Source organism: Protopterus annectens, chromosome 5.part0, assembly GCF_019279795.1.
Source record: "Protopterus annectens isolate FY-2018-M chromosome 5.part0, PAN1.0, whole genome shotgun sequence".
Lineage (NCBI taxonomy): Eukaryota > Metazoa > Chordata > Ceratodontiformes > Protopteridae > Protopterus > Protopterus annectens.
Genome location: NC_056735.1, coordinates 1002748199 through 1002763474, shown reverse-complemented (window position 1 = coordinate 1002763474; position 15276 = coordinate 1002748199). Strand labels below are relative to the sequence as shown.

Here is a 15276-nt window from a genome sequence, read left to right as displayed (position 1 = left end):
TCTCATTCATTTTAAGTGCTGGCAGCAGCAGCAGAAATAGCTCCAAGAGGTGCCAGCATTTTGCATGGTATACCCTAGGCAGAAAAGAAAGAACATTAAATATTATATAACACTGGTTCAATCAAATTATGTACCTAGTGCCGTGTACTATCCACTGCACAAAGAGCACAAAATGGCACTAACTGAATTGTTCTGCTAATAATAAAGCTGGGAGCCAGCACCAGGTCGCATATGGTGCTACCCATGTGGTTCAGAACAACAGATAGTTAGAATTTTTTTTTTTTTTTTGTGGAAACCTTCATGGAATATAATGAGGCAATGTCATATGTAATGAACAATTTACCTATAGGTACATGCAGCAGACAACTTACCTCGACAGTAACCATAATGAGAGTGGACACCGGCACTGATGATGCCCCTGATACTGAGAGCCACTGTCAAAACACCTGGGGTAAGCACAGTTTGGATTCCACCCTCAATGTACTGTATATTGTTTTAGTATATGGATATGCCTAAACAAACACACATACACTCACACACACACACGCACGCACACACACACACACACACACACACACACACACACACACACACACACACACACACACACACACACACACACACACACACACACACACACACACACACACACACACACACACACACAAAAACAGTGGGTGTATCTTGGCATATATGTAGCCATTACCTTTTGCTGTGTCATACTGTGTCTGCACAGGCAGCTACATACAAAGCATTCTATATGGGTCAAATCCCTTCAGTTGTAGCAGTCTGTGTGGAGACATCAGATATGTCTGTTTCTAGTATGGTTGCTAGTAATAGACTGGAGCAGCATGCAGACTTACTGAAGTAAGCATTGCAACAAAGGATTTATCACCTTTCACCTTTTCATCACTGTGAGGCACATGTGCCATGTTTTTCAGCATGCCTAGTACTAGCAGGAAGAGCATGCATGCAGGACATAAAGGGTTCCTGGTGTGCACACGACCCAGCTGCTTCACCTCACAGCCTGTAATGTGCATTTGATTTAAGAATTACCTACCTTACCCACCGCAGTTCACATTGTAGTACAGCACACTGTTGCCATGGTGAATGTTGAGGTGTACATGTTTAATCCACCAAAGCTTTCACCTCTCAAGTCTAATCATATTGCTCATGTGCATCTTGAATACTTTCTCTACCATCCTGAATACAGTAAACATAGAGACATAGACAGTTCCATATGTAGGTACAATATCACCTATAGCCTAAAAACATTCAGCCTAAGCATTGGTCCTGCTTCAGTGTACACTCTTTGGTAAGTGACACCCTTCTACATTCTCTTCTGGTCTTCAGGTGAGACATTTTCTGTGTTGTCCTGGGATCAGAATTATATTTATATAAAGGAGGCATGTAAAGGTGATAATACAGGCATATTTCACCAGCATCTAAAAGTATGACCTACAGTATTTGCAGTAAGGTGTTCCAGGTTCAAGTCTCATTCTGGATCCTGTTATTCTGAGAATTTGTTATACAGCATGAAACTGATGATACTATATGTGGTCTAATCCATGGTAAATATCTGCAATATATAGGCTTATGCTTGTATAAGCTTCATATTTGATGATTGCCCTTTCTACTAAGATGCAGTTCACAACATTTCACAACATACACACACACACACACACACACACACACACACACACACACACACACACACACACACACACACACACACACACACACACACACACACACACACACACACATATATTGTGTTTTTCTGGCAAATCATTGAGGACTGAAGGCAGAAAATAATGGCAGACATTTGAGCTTTAGACTTCATATTATTCAGAAAATGTGTACTAATGCAGAACGTGCTGTTCTATCAACTTTCTAGGTTTGTAAGACCAATATTTAAAATGTGTCCCTATTTTTGGGCCTCTTGTCCCCCAATTTATTTTTGGCTTTGCCCAGATTTCCTGCTCTAAGAGGCTGTGAGGTATGACTATATCCTTACTATAGCCTTTCCCACCACTCCGTGCTATTGCTCCCTTCCACCCTTTCCTTTCCTTCACTGTTCATTCACAATTTGTAATAATCCAGCTAGGTACTTGCTTCACTGCTTCTCTTCCTACTTCTGTTTAGTAAACCCTCCATAGACCAGACTGATGTATACCACTAACTGCTAAAAGTAGAAAGTAAACCCTCCATAGTCCAGACTGATGTATACCACTAACTGCTAAAAGTAGAAAGTAAACCCTCCATAGTCCAGACTGATGTATACCACTAACTGTTAAAAGTAGAAAGTAAACCCTCCATAGTCCAGACTGATGTATACCACTAATTGCTAAAAGTAGAAAGTAAACCTTCCATAGTCCAGACTGATGTATACCACTAACTGCTAAAAGTGGAAAGCAAACCCTCCATAGTCCAGATTGATGTAGACCACTAACTGCTAAAAGTAGAAAGTAAACCCTCCATAGTCCAGACTGATGTATACCACTAACTGCTAAAAGAAAGTAAACCCTCCATAGTCCAGACTGATGTATACCACTAACTGCTAAAAGTAGAAAGCAAACCCTCCATAGTCCAGATTGATGTAGACCACTAACTGCTAAAAGTAGAACGTAAACCCTCCATAGTCCAGACTGATGTATACCACTAATTGCTAAAAGTAGAAAGTAAACCCTCCATAGTCCAGACTGATGTATACCACTAACTGCTAAAAGTAGAAAGAAAACCCTCCATAGTCCAGACTGATGTATACCACTAATTGCTAAAAGTAGAATGCAAACCCTCCATAGTCCAGACTGATGTAGACCACTAACTGATAAAAGTAGAAAACAAACCCTCCATGGTCCAGACTGATGTAGACCACTAACTGCTAAAAGTAGAAAGTAAACCCTCTATAGTCCAGACTGATGTATACCACTAATTACTAAAAGTAGAAAGTAAACCCTCCATAGTCCAGACTGATGTATACCACTAACTGCTAAAAGTAGAAAGTAAACCCTCCATAGTCCAGACTGATGTAAACCACTAACTGCTAAAAGTAGAAAGCAAACCCTCCATAGTCCAGACTGATGTATACCACTAACTGCTAAAAGTAGAAAGTAAACCCTCCATAGTCCAGACTGATGTATACCACTAACTGCTAAAAGTAGAAAGTAAACCCTCCATAGTCCAGACTGATGTAGACCACTAACTGCTAAAAGTAGAAAACAAACCCTCCATAGTCCAGACTGATGTAGACCACTAACTGCTAAAAGTAGAAAGTAAACCCTCCATAGTCCAGACTGATGTATACCACTAATTGCTAAAAGTAGAAAGTAAACCCTCCATAGACCAGACTGATGTAGACCACTAACTGCTAAAAGTAGAAAGTAAACCCTCCATAGTCCAGACTGATGTAAACCACTAACTGCTAAAAGTAGAAAGTAAACCCTCCATAGTCCAGACTGATGTATACCACTAACTGCTAAAAGTAGAAAGCAAACCCTCCATAGTCCAGACTGATGTATACCACTAACTGCTAAAAGTAGAAAGTAAACCCTCCATAGTCCAGACTGATGTATACCACTAACTGCTAAAAGTAGAAAGTAAACCCTCCATAGTCCAGACTGATGTATACCACTAACTTCTAAAAGTAGAAAGCAAACCCTCCATAGTCCAGACTGATGTATACCACTAACTGCTAAAAGTAGAAAGTAAACCCTCCATAGTCCAGACTGATGTATACCACTAACTGCTAAAAGTAGAAAGTAAACCTTCCATAGTCCAGACTGATGTATACCACTAACTGCTAAAAGTAGAAAGCAAACCCTCCATATTCCAGACTGATGTATACCACTAACTGCTAAAAGTAGAAAGTAAACCCTCCATAGTCCAGACTGATGTATACCACTAACTGCTAAAAGTAGAAAGTAAACCCTCCATAGTCCAGACTGATGTATACTACTAATTGCTAAAAGTAGAAAGTAAACCCCCCATAGTCCAGACTAATGTATACCACTAACTGCTAAAAGTAGAAAGTAAACCCTCCATAGACCAGACTGATGTATACCACTAATTGCTAAAAGTACAATGATTCTACAAATATGTAGTTAATCTGTTTTCTTAATTACCTGTATGAAACTATAACTTTGTGTTCTTAAACATGTTCTTAAACTGATTTATTCTTACTACTGCTCTCTGTATAATTGTACTTATTTTTGCCATTGTTTACAATTTTTATTACCGCTCTATGCACACATTTAGTTGTTTTTACTACTCTTCTGTATATACTTTTAATCTCAGCACTTTGACACTCGATGATCTGCCTTAGGCATGTATGTCTCTTGCAACTGTGATATCTCACGATTGCATTACATTGTGCTACTGGTATGCTGCTGTTCCTCCAGTTTGTATTATTATTTATTTATTTTATTTATTTGACATTTGTTTACTGGGGTGGTCTAACTGGGTCTACAAAATCCATTTTCAGCAGAGGCCCGGGGAGAAAAGCTCCACATACAGTACAATACAAATACAGTATAACCCAATACAATACAAATGAAACTAGAAATACTATACAAAACTAAGTTGAAAGAACATAAACTATGCTACAATATATTACAATGTATACTACATATCTAGACAATCCTATAGCATTAAAACATTATAGGCAATAATAGTCACTTTCACCATATACATAGCCTATGAGTAGATCATGTCCAAAACTAGTATGTAGGTAGTGCATTGTATGACACTGACTATTACAGTGCATGAAAAAATAAAATGTGGTTTCAGTTAGGAAAATACTAGCCAGAAAGTTAGTGATGCAGAAAGATAGTGAGAGAGTTAAGAAAGTACAGTTGTGTACACTTAACGTAAATGTGGATGTTTGAGTGTCTTCACTGTTGCAGTCGTCACTGCAGGGTTCTTCCTGCTGGCAGGCAGCCCTCGGTCGGCCAGAATCCCAAAGTCTGGGTCCGGCATCGGCTGTTCAGTCATGCTCCCTGACGTCAGAGCGCCAGGAGTACAAAGCTGCCAGCCAACGCCATGTTCTCCAGTTTTTCTTGCCCCAGATGTCAGGTGCCCAAAAGTGAAGGCTAATAATAAAACAAAAATGTAGCATACAACAAACCCCATACCCTGTAGCAAATACACCTCAGAAGAAGGGTGAAGTAGGAAACCACACTAATGAAAGTATAAGAGGGGGCAGGAGGGAGGGTAACCCAGACTGCAACAGTGAAGACACTCGAACATCTACATTTATGGTAAGTGTACATAACTGTACTATGTTCATCGTGTTTCACTGTTGCAGTCATCACTGTAGGGTTGAATCCCATAGCTGAGATAAAAGGTGGTGGTTATAGAGTAGAAGGGGCGGCTAGAAGGCCCTGCAAGACTGCAGAAGCAAAGCCTGCCCTAGACTTAGAGTAAAGAGGGAGATTATAGTGCTTAGAGAAAGTATGCACTGAACTCCATGTTGCAGCTTCCAAAATATCTTTGGTAGGTACTCCCCTGAGAAAGGCAGCTGAAGTAGCAGCAGCTCTGGTAGAGTGAGTCCTAATTTTTCCTGGGATTTGCTTTCTATGATGAGAGTAACAAAATCTGATTCCATGAGCAATCCATTTAGAAATGGTCTGCTTTGAAATAGCTTTGCCTTGGGAATTTGTTGCATAAGAAACAAACAGTTGCTGTGTTTTCCTGATATCCTTGGTTTTGTCCAGGTAAAAACGAAATTGACTGTGTACATCCAAAGAATGCAAGATCCTTTCCCCCTTATTTTGTGGATTAATGAAAAAAGTTGGCAGGTGAATAGTTTGATTTAAAGCCACTTTGGAAACCACTTTAGGCATGAAAGTAGGATTAGTCCTTAAAGGCACCCTATCTTGGTGAAAATAATATAAGGTTCCACAGCCATGAGTGCTTGTAACTCTGAGATTCTCCTGGCTGAAGTCAAAGCCAGTAGGATAGCTGTCTTCCATGATAAATACTTAATATCAGATGTGGCAGCAGGCTCAAAAGGAGGCATAGTGAGTTTTTCCAGAACATAGTTGAGGTCCCAGGCAGGTATGGGGGGTGTCCTGGGGGCCTTAAATTCTTTGCTCCTCTGAGATATTGTTTCAGAAGTGGATGCGAAAAGATTGGAGGATCTGTATTGTAATGTGCAGAGATAGCTGAGGCATGTATTTTTATGGAGGAGAAGGATAAACCCTTATGTAGCATGTCTGTCAGGTAAAGTAAAATCAGTGGGATATTAGCAATGAGAGGATCTGAATCCTGAGCATGCATCCAGGTGCAAAATCTCTTCCATTTACCTGCATAAGATTTTCTAGTGCTAGGCCGTCTGGCTTCTAAGATGACATCCATGACCTGTTTGGGAAGGGTAGGATTAATCATAGACCCTGAATTTGCCAGGCTGCCAGGCTGAGAGTTTTGATATGAGAGTGCAGAACCTGGCACTGGTGTTGGGACAAAAGATTTGGAATCTGAGGTAAAATCCAAGGAGGCTCCTGGGATAGATTCATCAGTGTTGAGTACCAAAATTGACGAGGCCAATTTGGGGCCAGTAAAATCATCTTGGGTTTGTCCTGCTTGATCTTTAATAACACCCGTGGAAGAAGAGGTAGTGGTGGAAAGGCATACCCCAAGAAGTTTCTCCAACTGAATGAAAGTGCATCCACTTTCCATGCTAGTTTGTGAAATGTCCTTGTGCAAAAAATCTGTAACTGGTGGTTGAGGGGGGATGCAAATAGATCTATGTCCGGGCAGCCCCAGGCTTCTGTAATCATCTTGAATATTTGGGTGTCCAGCATCCACTCGTGTGGGTCTGACAGGTTCCTGCTCAGGCTGTCTGCCAGAATATTTTGTTTCCCTGGCAGGAACTGAGCTTGTAGATCCACTTTGCAAGCTAGAGCTGTGTTCCATCGAGTCATGGCTAGTCTGCAAAGGGGTTAGGAGTGTGAACCCCCTTGCTTGTTTATGTACCACATAACTATGGTGTTGTCTGTCCATATCAGTAGTTGTCCTGGTTGTAGAAGATCCCTGAAAGCCAAGAGGGCATTCTGTACAGCTAACATCTCTTTTAAATTGATATTTAGGTGCTTCTGATCCTCTGTCCAAAAACCTTGCAGGCCTTTCCCCTGCAAGTGGGCTCCCCATGCGTAATCCGAGGTGTCCCTGGTTAACATTTGGCTGGCTGGAGGCAAACTGAAGGCTTTCCCTTTGTTGTGAAGACATGCCATGGTCCACCAATGGAATTCCTTTTGTAGGCAAGGCAAGACAGCAATCTGTGTGTCTAGACTGTGGCAATGCTGGAACCATACACTTTTTAGGTACCATTGTATTTTTCTCATATGTAGTCTTGCATTTGGTATGAGAAGAATGCAGGAGGCCATGTAACTCAAAGCCTGCAGGAATTTCCTTGCAGTTAGCTGAGACATTAACGCCAAGGTTTTGAAAGTTGAAGCCAGCTGTAGTTGTTTTTCGGATGTTAGGAATGCCATCTGGGTTGTTGTGTTTAGAAGAGCACCCAGAAAAGTTATTTGTTGTGTGGGTGTCAAATTTGACATTTTTATGTTCACAGTGAATCCCAGGTACTTGAGTAGATTTTGAACAAATTCCAGGTGCTGGAGTAAGACATCCTTGCTGTCTGCTTGAATAAGGCAGTCGTCCAGATAAGGGTAAATTTGAATTCCCTTGAGTCTGCAATAAGCTACTACTGGTGCCAGGCACTTGGTGAAGACCCCGGGCGCAGTAGACAAGCCAAAGGGCAGCGCAGAGAATTGGTAATGTTTCAAGCCGGCCTTGAACCTGAGGTATTTTCTGCACTCCTGTCTGATAGGGATGTGTAGGTAAGCCTCCTTTAAATCCAATGTCACCATCCATGCATTTTTGCTCAACATTGGCAGGAGCTGCTGCAGAGTAAGCATCTTGAACTTTGGTATCTCCAGGGAAGTATTTAAGACTGACAGATCCAGGATGGGTCTCCATGAATTTTGTTTTCTGGGAACTAGAAAGAGCCTTGAGTAAAAGCCTTGCCCTGTCTCTGATTGTGGAACCAGTTCTATGGCCCTCATAGCCATGAGGGATCCCACCTGGTTTAATGCCTCTGCCCATTGGTGTTTTGGTAGGTCTGGCCATCTGTTTGGTCTTGGCAAGGTATGAAAGTGTAATTTGTAACATCTTGAAACTACATCCAGAACCCACTTGTCTTGGGTTATGTAGGTCCAATTTTGTTGAAAAAGAGAGAGTTTTCCTCCTAGAGGGGCTTCCAGGAGAGAAGTTCCTGGAGCCATGCAGGGGAAGTCATTCAGCCTGTTTTCTATAAGAGTGAGGTCTGTCCTCTCCACCTCTGGGGGTGGAAGCACTCCACTGTCTAGGTCTGTAAGAGGTCTGTGATTGGGTCCTCCCTCTGGAACGCCTATATCTACCCCTCTGAGGCCTGTCTGAGCTGGGAAAGGACCAATTTTTAGTTGGCCAATTTCTGCTAAATCTTGGGGGCTGAACTTGTAAGAAATCCTTAACCGTTTGCATGGATTTTGCCTTATCCTCCATTTTTTTTATCACCTCTTCAGCCTTAGACCCAAACAAAACATTATGCTGAACAGGAGCATCTAGTAACTTAGCTTTCACTTGATCAGGTAAGTTTTGTTCCTTTAACCAAGCATGCCTTCTAATGACTGTGCCAGTGGCAGCCACCCTGCATGAAGCCTCCAAGGCATCAAAACCACAGTGTAAACCATGCTTCCCCACTTGCTCAGTAGCATGCATCAAATCGTATAATTCCATATTATCTGCACATGCAGAAATGGTACCTAGCTTTTGTTTCATAACAGACAGCAGGAATTGCTGATATTTTAGCATATGAAATTGACAATTTAAAGCCCTAATAGATAAAGTAGCAGAAGTGTACACTTTTTTGCCCCATCTCTCCAAAGCTCTAGAATCCTTATCTGTCGGAATAGGGTTTTTAGCAGAGGCGGCCTTAACACCCTTAGGACCCTGAGAAATGGTTTCTGGATCAGCAGTAGGATTTTTGTAAAGGAACTGGTGGGAGTCAAGGACCCTGTAATATCTGTCAGGCTTAGCAGGGGCTGGAGGAAAGGAGTCAGGAGTTAAATTAGCCTCAGAAAAGGCATCATCCACAATATCCAAAATAGGAGGAATAGCCAGGGGTCTATGTTGGGGAAGAAGAAGGAAATCCCTAAGCCTTCTCTTAGATTCAGAGTACTCCTGTCCTTCCCAGTGAAAATGTTCCCTCATGTCATGTAAAGTTTCCCCAAAAGAAAAATCCTCAGGGGGAGAAGCTGATGGAATGGATTCCTCAGCATCAGAATTCTTATAAGAAGGGAAAGTATATTCCTGTTCAGAGGAAGACACAGAAGAAATAGATGCCTGATCAGAGGATTCATAATCCAATTCTTGCCTTGGCCTTTTGTCTGGAGGGGGATGTGAACTCCTAATCATGGTTAGTAAGTCCTCCACCATTTTAAGTAGCTGTTTCTGAGATTTAGGTCCCGGATCAGAAGAGGCCTGGGCTGGTGAATTAGATTTAGAAGGAGTCTTTGCCTTTGTCTTTGTCTTTGCCTTTATCAGAAGCTGAGTAGGCCTGAAAACCCCCTCGGAAGCCGGTACCTGCACAGCAGCTCCGGACCCATCCGAGGGAGCATTGTCCAAAGGTCCTGCAGCTGGAGTACTCAAAGGCCTAGTTGGCTCCTCATGGGAGTCCGTTTCGGCAAGCAGTTCTGAAATGGCCGATGACAGGGGCTGCAAAAGTGCCTCACTGATGATGGCCGAACCTGTAGCTGGCTCTGCTTGTAAAATGTCGTCTGATTTGGACCTTGGAGGCCCGTCCTTATCCTTGCGTCGTTTGTGAACTCCGGTAGTCGGAAGCATGTCCGACGACAGTTTATAATTAAATCACCTGCCAAAGTAGTGAAAAGCAAAATCGTACCTCCGCTTAATAGTATGTTGGTTAAATCTAGCACAAAACCGACAACTAGCTACGTCGTGGTCAGGACCTAAACAAGGAATACAGTAAGAGTGGAAATCCTTATGAGGTATTTGCTTCCCACAAGAAATGCAATTATTAACTTTTTCTGACATCGGACTGGAGCAAGAAAAATGTTTCCCCAATGGGGTACTTAGCTTTGTGAAGAAGAAGTAAGTCTTTGGACTGAAGCATGAAAAAATATCAGGAGTCAGCCGACCGGCACTTGCGAACTGCTTCCACTGCACGGCAAGAAAGACTGGGGAACATGGCGTTGGCTGGCAGCTTTGTACTCCTGGCGCTCTGACGTCAGGGAGCATGACTGAACAGCCGACGCTGGACCCAGACTTTGGGATTCTGGCTGACCGAGGGCTGCCTGCCAGCAGGAAGAACCCTGCAGTGATGACTGCAACAGTGAAACATGATGAACATCAGAGGCATTACAGTCTGAGCAGCAGCTTAAGGATATGGTATAGAAACAGAGAAGGAGTTAGAAGAGCCTTAGGATCTTGCAGACTATGAGGGAGTGAAATTGACAGAGGAGGAGGAGGAGTTTAATTTGGAAGAAGAGGAAGAGCTGAGCATTAGGCAGGCTTTATGCAGGAGCAGAGCCATGTATTTTTGAGATGATTTTTTTTAAAGAGGCTTTGAAATGTGTTAGGCCAGGCATAGACCTGGTAGCTAGAGGTAGTGAATTCCAAAGTATGGAGACAGAGTATGTATACAGAGAGTGGCTTGGTTTTCTTGTAGGTTTTGAGATAGCTAAGAGATTTTTGTCTTCTGATCATAGGGATTGATTTGGTGTGTAAGGTGTGACTAGACTGGCTAGTGCAGGGCAGGCAGTAGGCTTAAAAATTAGGTTATTCAAGGTGGATAGCTGAATAACGGCAAGTTGGTTGGGGAGTTCAAGCCAGTTTAGTTCTAGTAGTAGTTTACAGCGGTGTGTGTGATATTTAGAGTTTGTAGCAAACTTTGCAACTTTGTTGTAGCGCTGTTCCATCTTGCTTAGGGTAGAAATGTATACAATAGTTAGGACAGGAGGACCATAAAGAAGGGAGAGAAGTAAAAAATTTTTTGCAAGGGTAGTTTTGGTTGCTGCAGTAAATAAATGTTTGTTTCCATATAAGAGTCACAGTTTTTTATAAGTCTTCCTTTCATTTTGTTGTATATGGGGGTCGAATGAAAGTTTATTGTCAATGATAACTCCTAGAAGTTTGGTTTTCTGCACTATTTCTATGACACTGTTGTCAAATGCAAAGATGTTGAAATGATCAGTGACAGGGAAGGTGTTTTTGGGGAGAAAAAAATACTAGTTTATTCTTCTTTGGATTAAGAAAGAGTTGAGCATTTCTTAGCCAAGATTTGACTGCAGTAAAAGACTGTTGAGTTTTTGAAAGTAGTTATGGTAGTGATTGATCAGTGCAGATTATGGTGGAATCATCAGCGTATTGAATGAGGGTTCCAGGGTGAGAGGCAGTGTGAAGGCTGTTTGTGAAAATGTAGAGGAGTAGGGGTCCAAGGATGGAGCCTTGAGGGACTTCCGTAGGGTTATACAGAAAGGGCGAGAGTTCATTGAACCATTTTGGTGCTTGCTTATGATCCTTGAAGTAGCTCTGAAACCATTTTACTGTGTTATCTGAAAAGTTAGACAGTGTGTTCAATAGTAAGGGGTGAGACACTGTGTCAAAGGCCTTGGAGAGATCAAGAAAAACTGAGGCTGTATAGCATCCTGCATCTTTGGCCTTGTTTATGGTGTCTGTAAAGGATAATAGAGCTATAGCTGTGCTGCAGCTGGGTTGGAAGCCATGGTTAAAATTGCAATAGGTATTGCATTACCTGCTGATGGATACCTCTCTCAAGAATTTTGGTTATGGGTGACAAGATGGATATAGGACAGAAATTGGATGGTCAAAAGAGTTGCCTCCTTTATGGATGGGAGTGATGTGAAATTGTTTCCATATGATAGGTACTTCTGATTCAGATAAAGACCTATTTATAAGGATACTGATTGGGTAGGCAATTGAGTTGGCAGCCAGTTTGACGTAGTGTGGTGGAAGATTATCAGCTGAAGTGGAGCAGGGTTTAAGTTTTTGTGGCAGCTCCTTAATGGTGTCAGTGGGTATGGGCTGAAATGAGAATGGAGTTCTTATGACATTTTGTTGAGTAGAGGGGTTATTAATGACAGGTTTAGAAGTAGTTGATGGTCTAGGGTTGGTGTCTGAATAAGTTGAAGGGTGGGGGGTCCAGCATTAGGGGTGTTAGTAGGTCTGATATTGATTTTATGAATTGCTTGTTAAAGTTTCCGGCTATTTATGATGGAGGGGTATCAGGGGTATTATTACTGTAAGTTGGTACTCCTTTTCTAATTGTCTGCCTATAGTATACAATATCATTATACTGTTTCATCTGTGGCCCAAAACATTGTTGAAAATAACAAAAAATGCCAGGGAAACACTTGAAAACACAGAGCAAAATAGTGTGAAGTGTAAGTTAAGCGCTTTTGCTCTTTAATAACGTAACAAGAATTTCCTCAAAACCAGATGTTTAAAATAATCATTAGGCCAATTCAATTACCAAACAAATGCAAAAACAAAATATATAAACAAATAAATAAAAAAATGAAAAATGTTGTATGCTTTGTCCATGCCTTTGTTTGAATAACAGTCTATTTCTATTTTATTGTGTGCATGTTGATGACTGTTTCTGTATACTTTGTTTTTAATTCTTACCTTAAACGGACTACTGATGTGTTTCATTGGCTAATGATTCCAGCAGTTCATATTTTCCCTATACTCACCTTTATTTAGTAAGCTTTTCACAAATAATTCTCCATTTTGTCATTTTCCAAAGAAAGAAAATATAAAAAAAATATGTGTTCATATTTATAAATCTCTTTTTCTAGGTCTATTAATGACAGGGTAGGCTCTAGTATGTGGAAGTACCTATTTTCAGGTGTGTTGCCATACAGTTATAGCTAAAAGATTGAATCACTACCTGGGATCATTCAATGAATGGTACAGTACTTTGTTCTAGGTATGTTTGCTTGTTTTTTTTTTTTTTTTTTTTAATAAAATAGTTTTTCTTTTAGTATTAAATGAGGGGAGAAGCTTGCTGTTAACTCTATTGCTAAACATGGAAGTCTGACACATCCACTTCTAGAGATACTGCATTAATGCATTAATGTTATCACATGCAAAATGTAATTACATCATTGCTGGTGCAAGAGCTAATTAGGTTTAAATTGGATGTATAAATAACTGCAAAGCAATTATGCAATTGCCAACCTGTATAATTAACAGTTTGGCACTAAACTTGTACTTAGTTTATTGCAAACTGTTAGTTTAACAGGTTGGTAATTATGTAATTGCTTTACTATTCTTTACATGTTCCAGATAGGCCTACATAGTGCTTGCATCAGCAATGGCATAATTGCATCCTACCAACACTTTAATATTAATGCATGATACCTAGAGATGGCTGCATTAGGTTCTGCATTCAGAAGCAGGTTTTGGAGTACATTTTTAAAAGAAAATACTTTAAAAAGTTTGTTTTTATATATTCATATACATGCATGCATGCACACACATTTGTTGTGTAAAACTCAAGTTTTGATAAGATCCTTTATACACAATCTTCAAGTATACAAATGTATGCCAGTCAGAATCCTTGGTAAATGAAGAAGCAAAAGGAAGCAGAAATCATGAAGCATAAACAAACTATACTGAGTTTTGGCTCTGTCTAAATACAGAATGGAAGGGATTTATCCTGAATATACAATAAAGTTGTGCAGGTCAAAATTCCACTCAGTACTGATGAGTTTTAAAAAGTGGAGCATTGAATATGACAGAATCTAAATGCTTTTATCGTACATTTGCAACAGGACAAGTGCTGTAGCACTGGAATGCTTCAATGTTAACTTTACTGACTTTGTGTAACTTTCTGACAATGGGCATAATGTGTAACTAATGGAATGTTCTTTGTGAACAAAATAAACGTATATCATTTATTTTTTCTAAAAATTGCAACATTCAGGTAGCTTGCCAAACACCAGGGCACTGTGTATACTCAGAAAGAAAGTAATCAAAAAGAGATTACTTACTTTAGACTTTATTACTGCATGATTTATATACCCTAACTTTGAAGTTAGTAAGGTAAGCATTTGTGTTTATGTTGTAAAAACCTATCATTGTCTCTGTTATGTCTGGTAAAATGATAATCATGTCTGTGCCCTAAACAGTATACTGTTCTTTGAGATCACTATAAAACAAGTTGTTAATTTTAGACTACTTGGCCGCGGTGGTGCAGCGGTTAGCTACAGTAAACAAAAGGAGAGCTAATCATTGCAGGGAAATGACAATAAGCATAAAGTCTTGCAATTTGCTTCCCAGACTCTTCATGTGCTTACCGATGTTTCACTGTACAGTTTTAGATTTGGATATTTAGTGTGTGACAAAAATGAGGCAAGAGTTTGACAGTTCTATTCAGATGTCTTAAATTAATTTACAAAAGCTTGTTCAACAGATTTTCATCCTGTCACTTTCCAGATATCATGATTTTAAGATGCTGTGTACTGTTTTATTATTTGACCTCTGAGAGCTTTATATACTGAAAGATTTTGACTTTTTTTCCTGAGGCAGTACTGCTGCAATTTCATTTGCTATGATATAGTAATCCTTTGCCTTATCTAGAGTTACCTGCTGTGTAAGTGAAACAGTTTTCTTACACATGACCTCCTTAAAATACTTTTTTTTTTTATTCAGACTGAAGCTGCCCTGATGTATGATGCTGTGTATCTGATAGCAGTAGCCTCTCAACGTGCCTCGCAGATAACTGTCAGCTCTCTACAGTGCCACCGGCATAAACCATGGCGCTTTGGTCCCAGGTTCATAAATGTAATTAAAGAGGTAAGTCCATGAAATGCTGCGTTTCTTTTGTAAACTTCTGCATTTATCATTCTGTTAAGTGCTGTAAATCAGCAATGTTTTGCAATGTACACAGACTCATAACAGTGGGACATGTATTGACAAAAATATAGATTTTTGTTATACAGAAAGACTTTCCTTATACATGTTATTAAAAAACAGTTTCTTTTCCTGTAGAAAGCTACTCAATCTGCAGCAACGTTTTTAGCTTATAATGCTTTAACACACTAGTCTTTTTTGTTGTTGACATTTTTTATTTTATTCATTGATTGATAACTTCTGTTGATTTTAATTCAGTTAATAATCTCTGTCAATTAAATAACTCATCAATGCAATATAATAGTTATGATGCTAGCCTACGGAATAACATTTTAT

General features: G+C 40.2%; 1 protein-coding gene across 3 annotated transcripts in view; it reads left to right on the top strand.

Annotated features, from left to right (window-relative positions):
• GRIK1 (glutamate ionotropic receptor kainate type subunit 1) overlaps nucleotides 1-15276 on the top strand; it is a 1940968-nt gene that overhangs the window by 894560 nt on the left and 1031132 nt on the right. For all 3 annotated transcript variants that reach the window (XM_044072744.1, XM_044072745.1, XM_044072743.1), the window contains exon 6: nucleotides 14740-14883. In XM_044072744.1, coding sequence (XP_043928679.1) covers nucleotides 14740-14883 — 144 coding nt within the window. The remainder of the gene's footprint in view (nucleotides 1-14739; nucleotides 14884-15276) is intronic.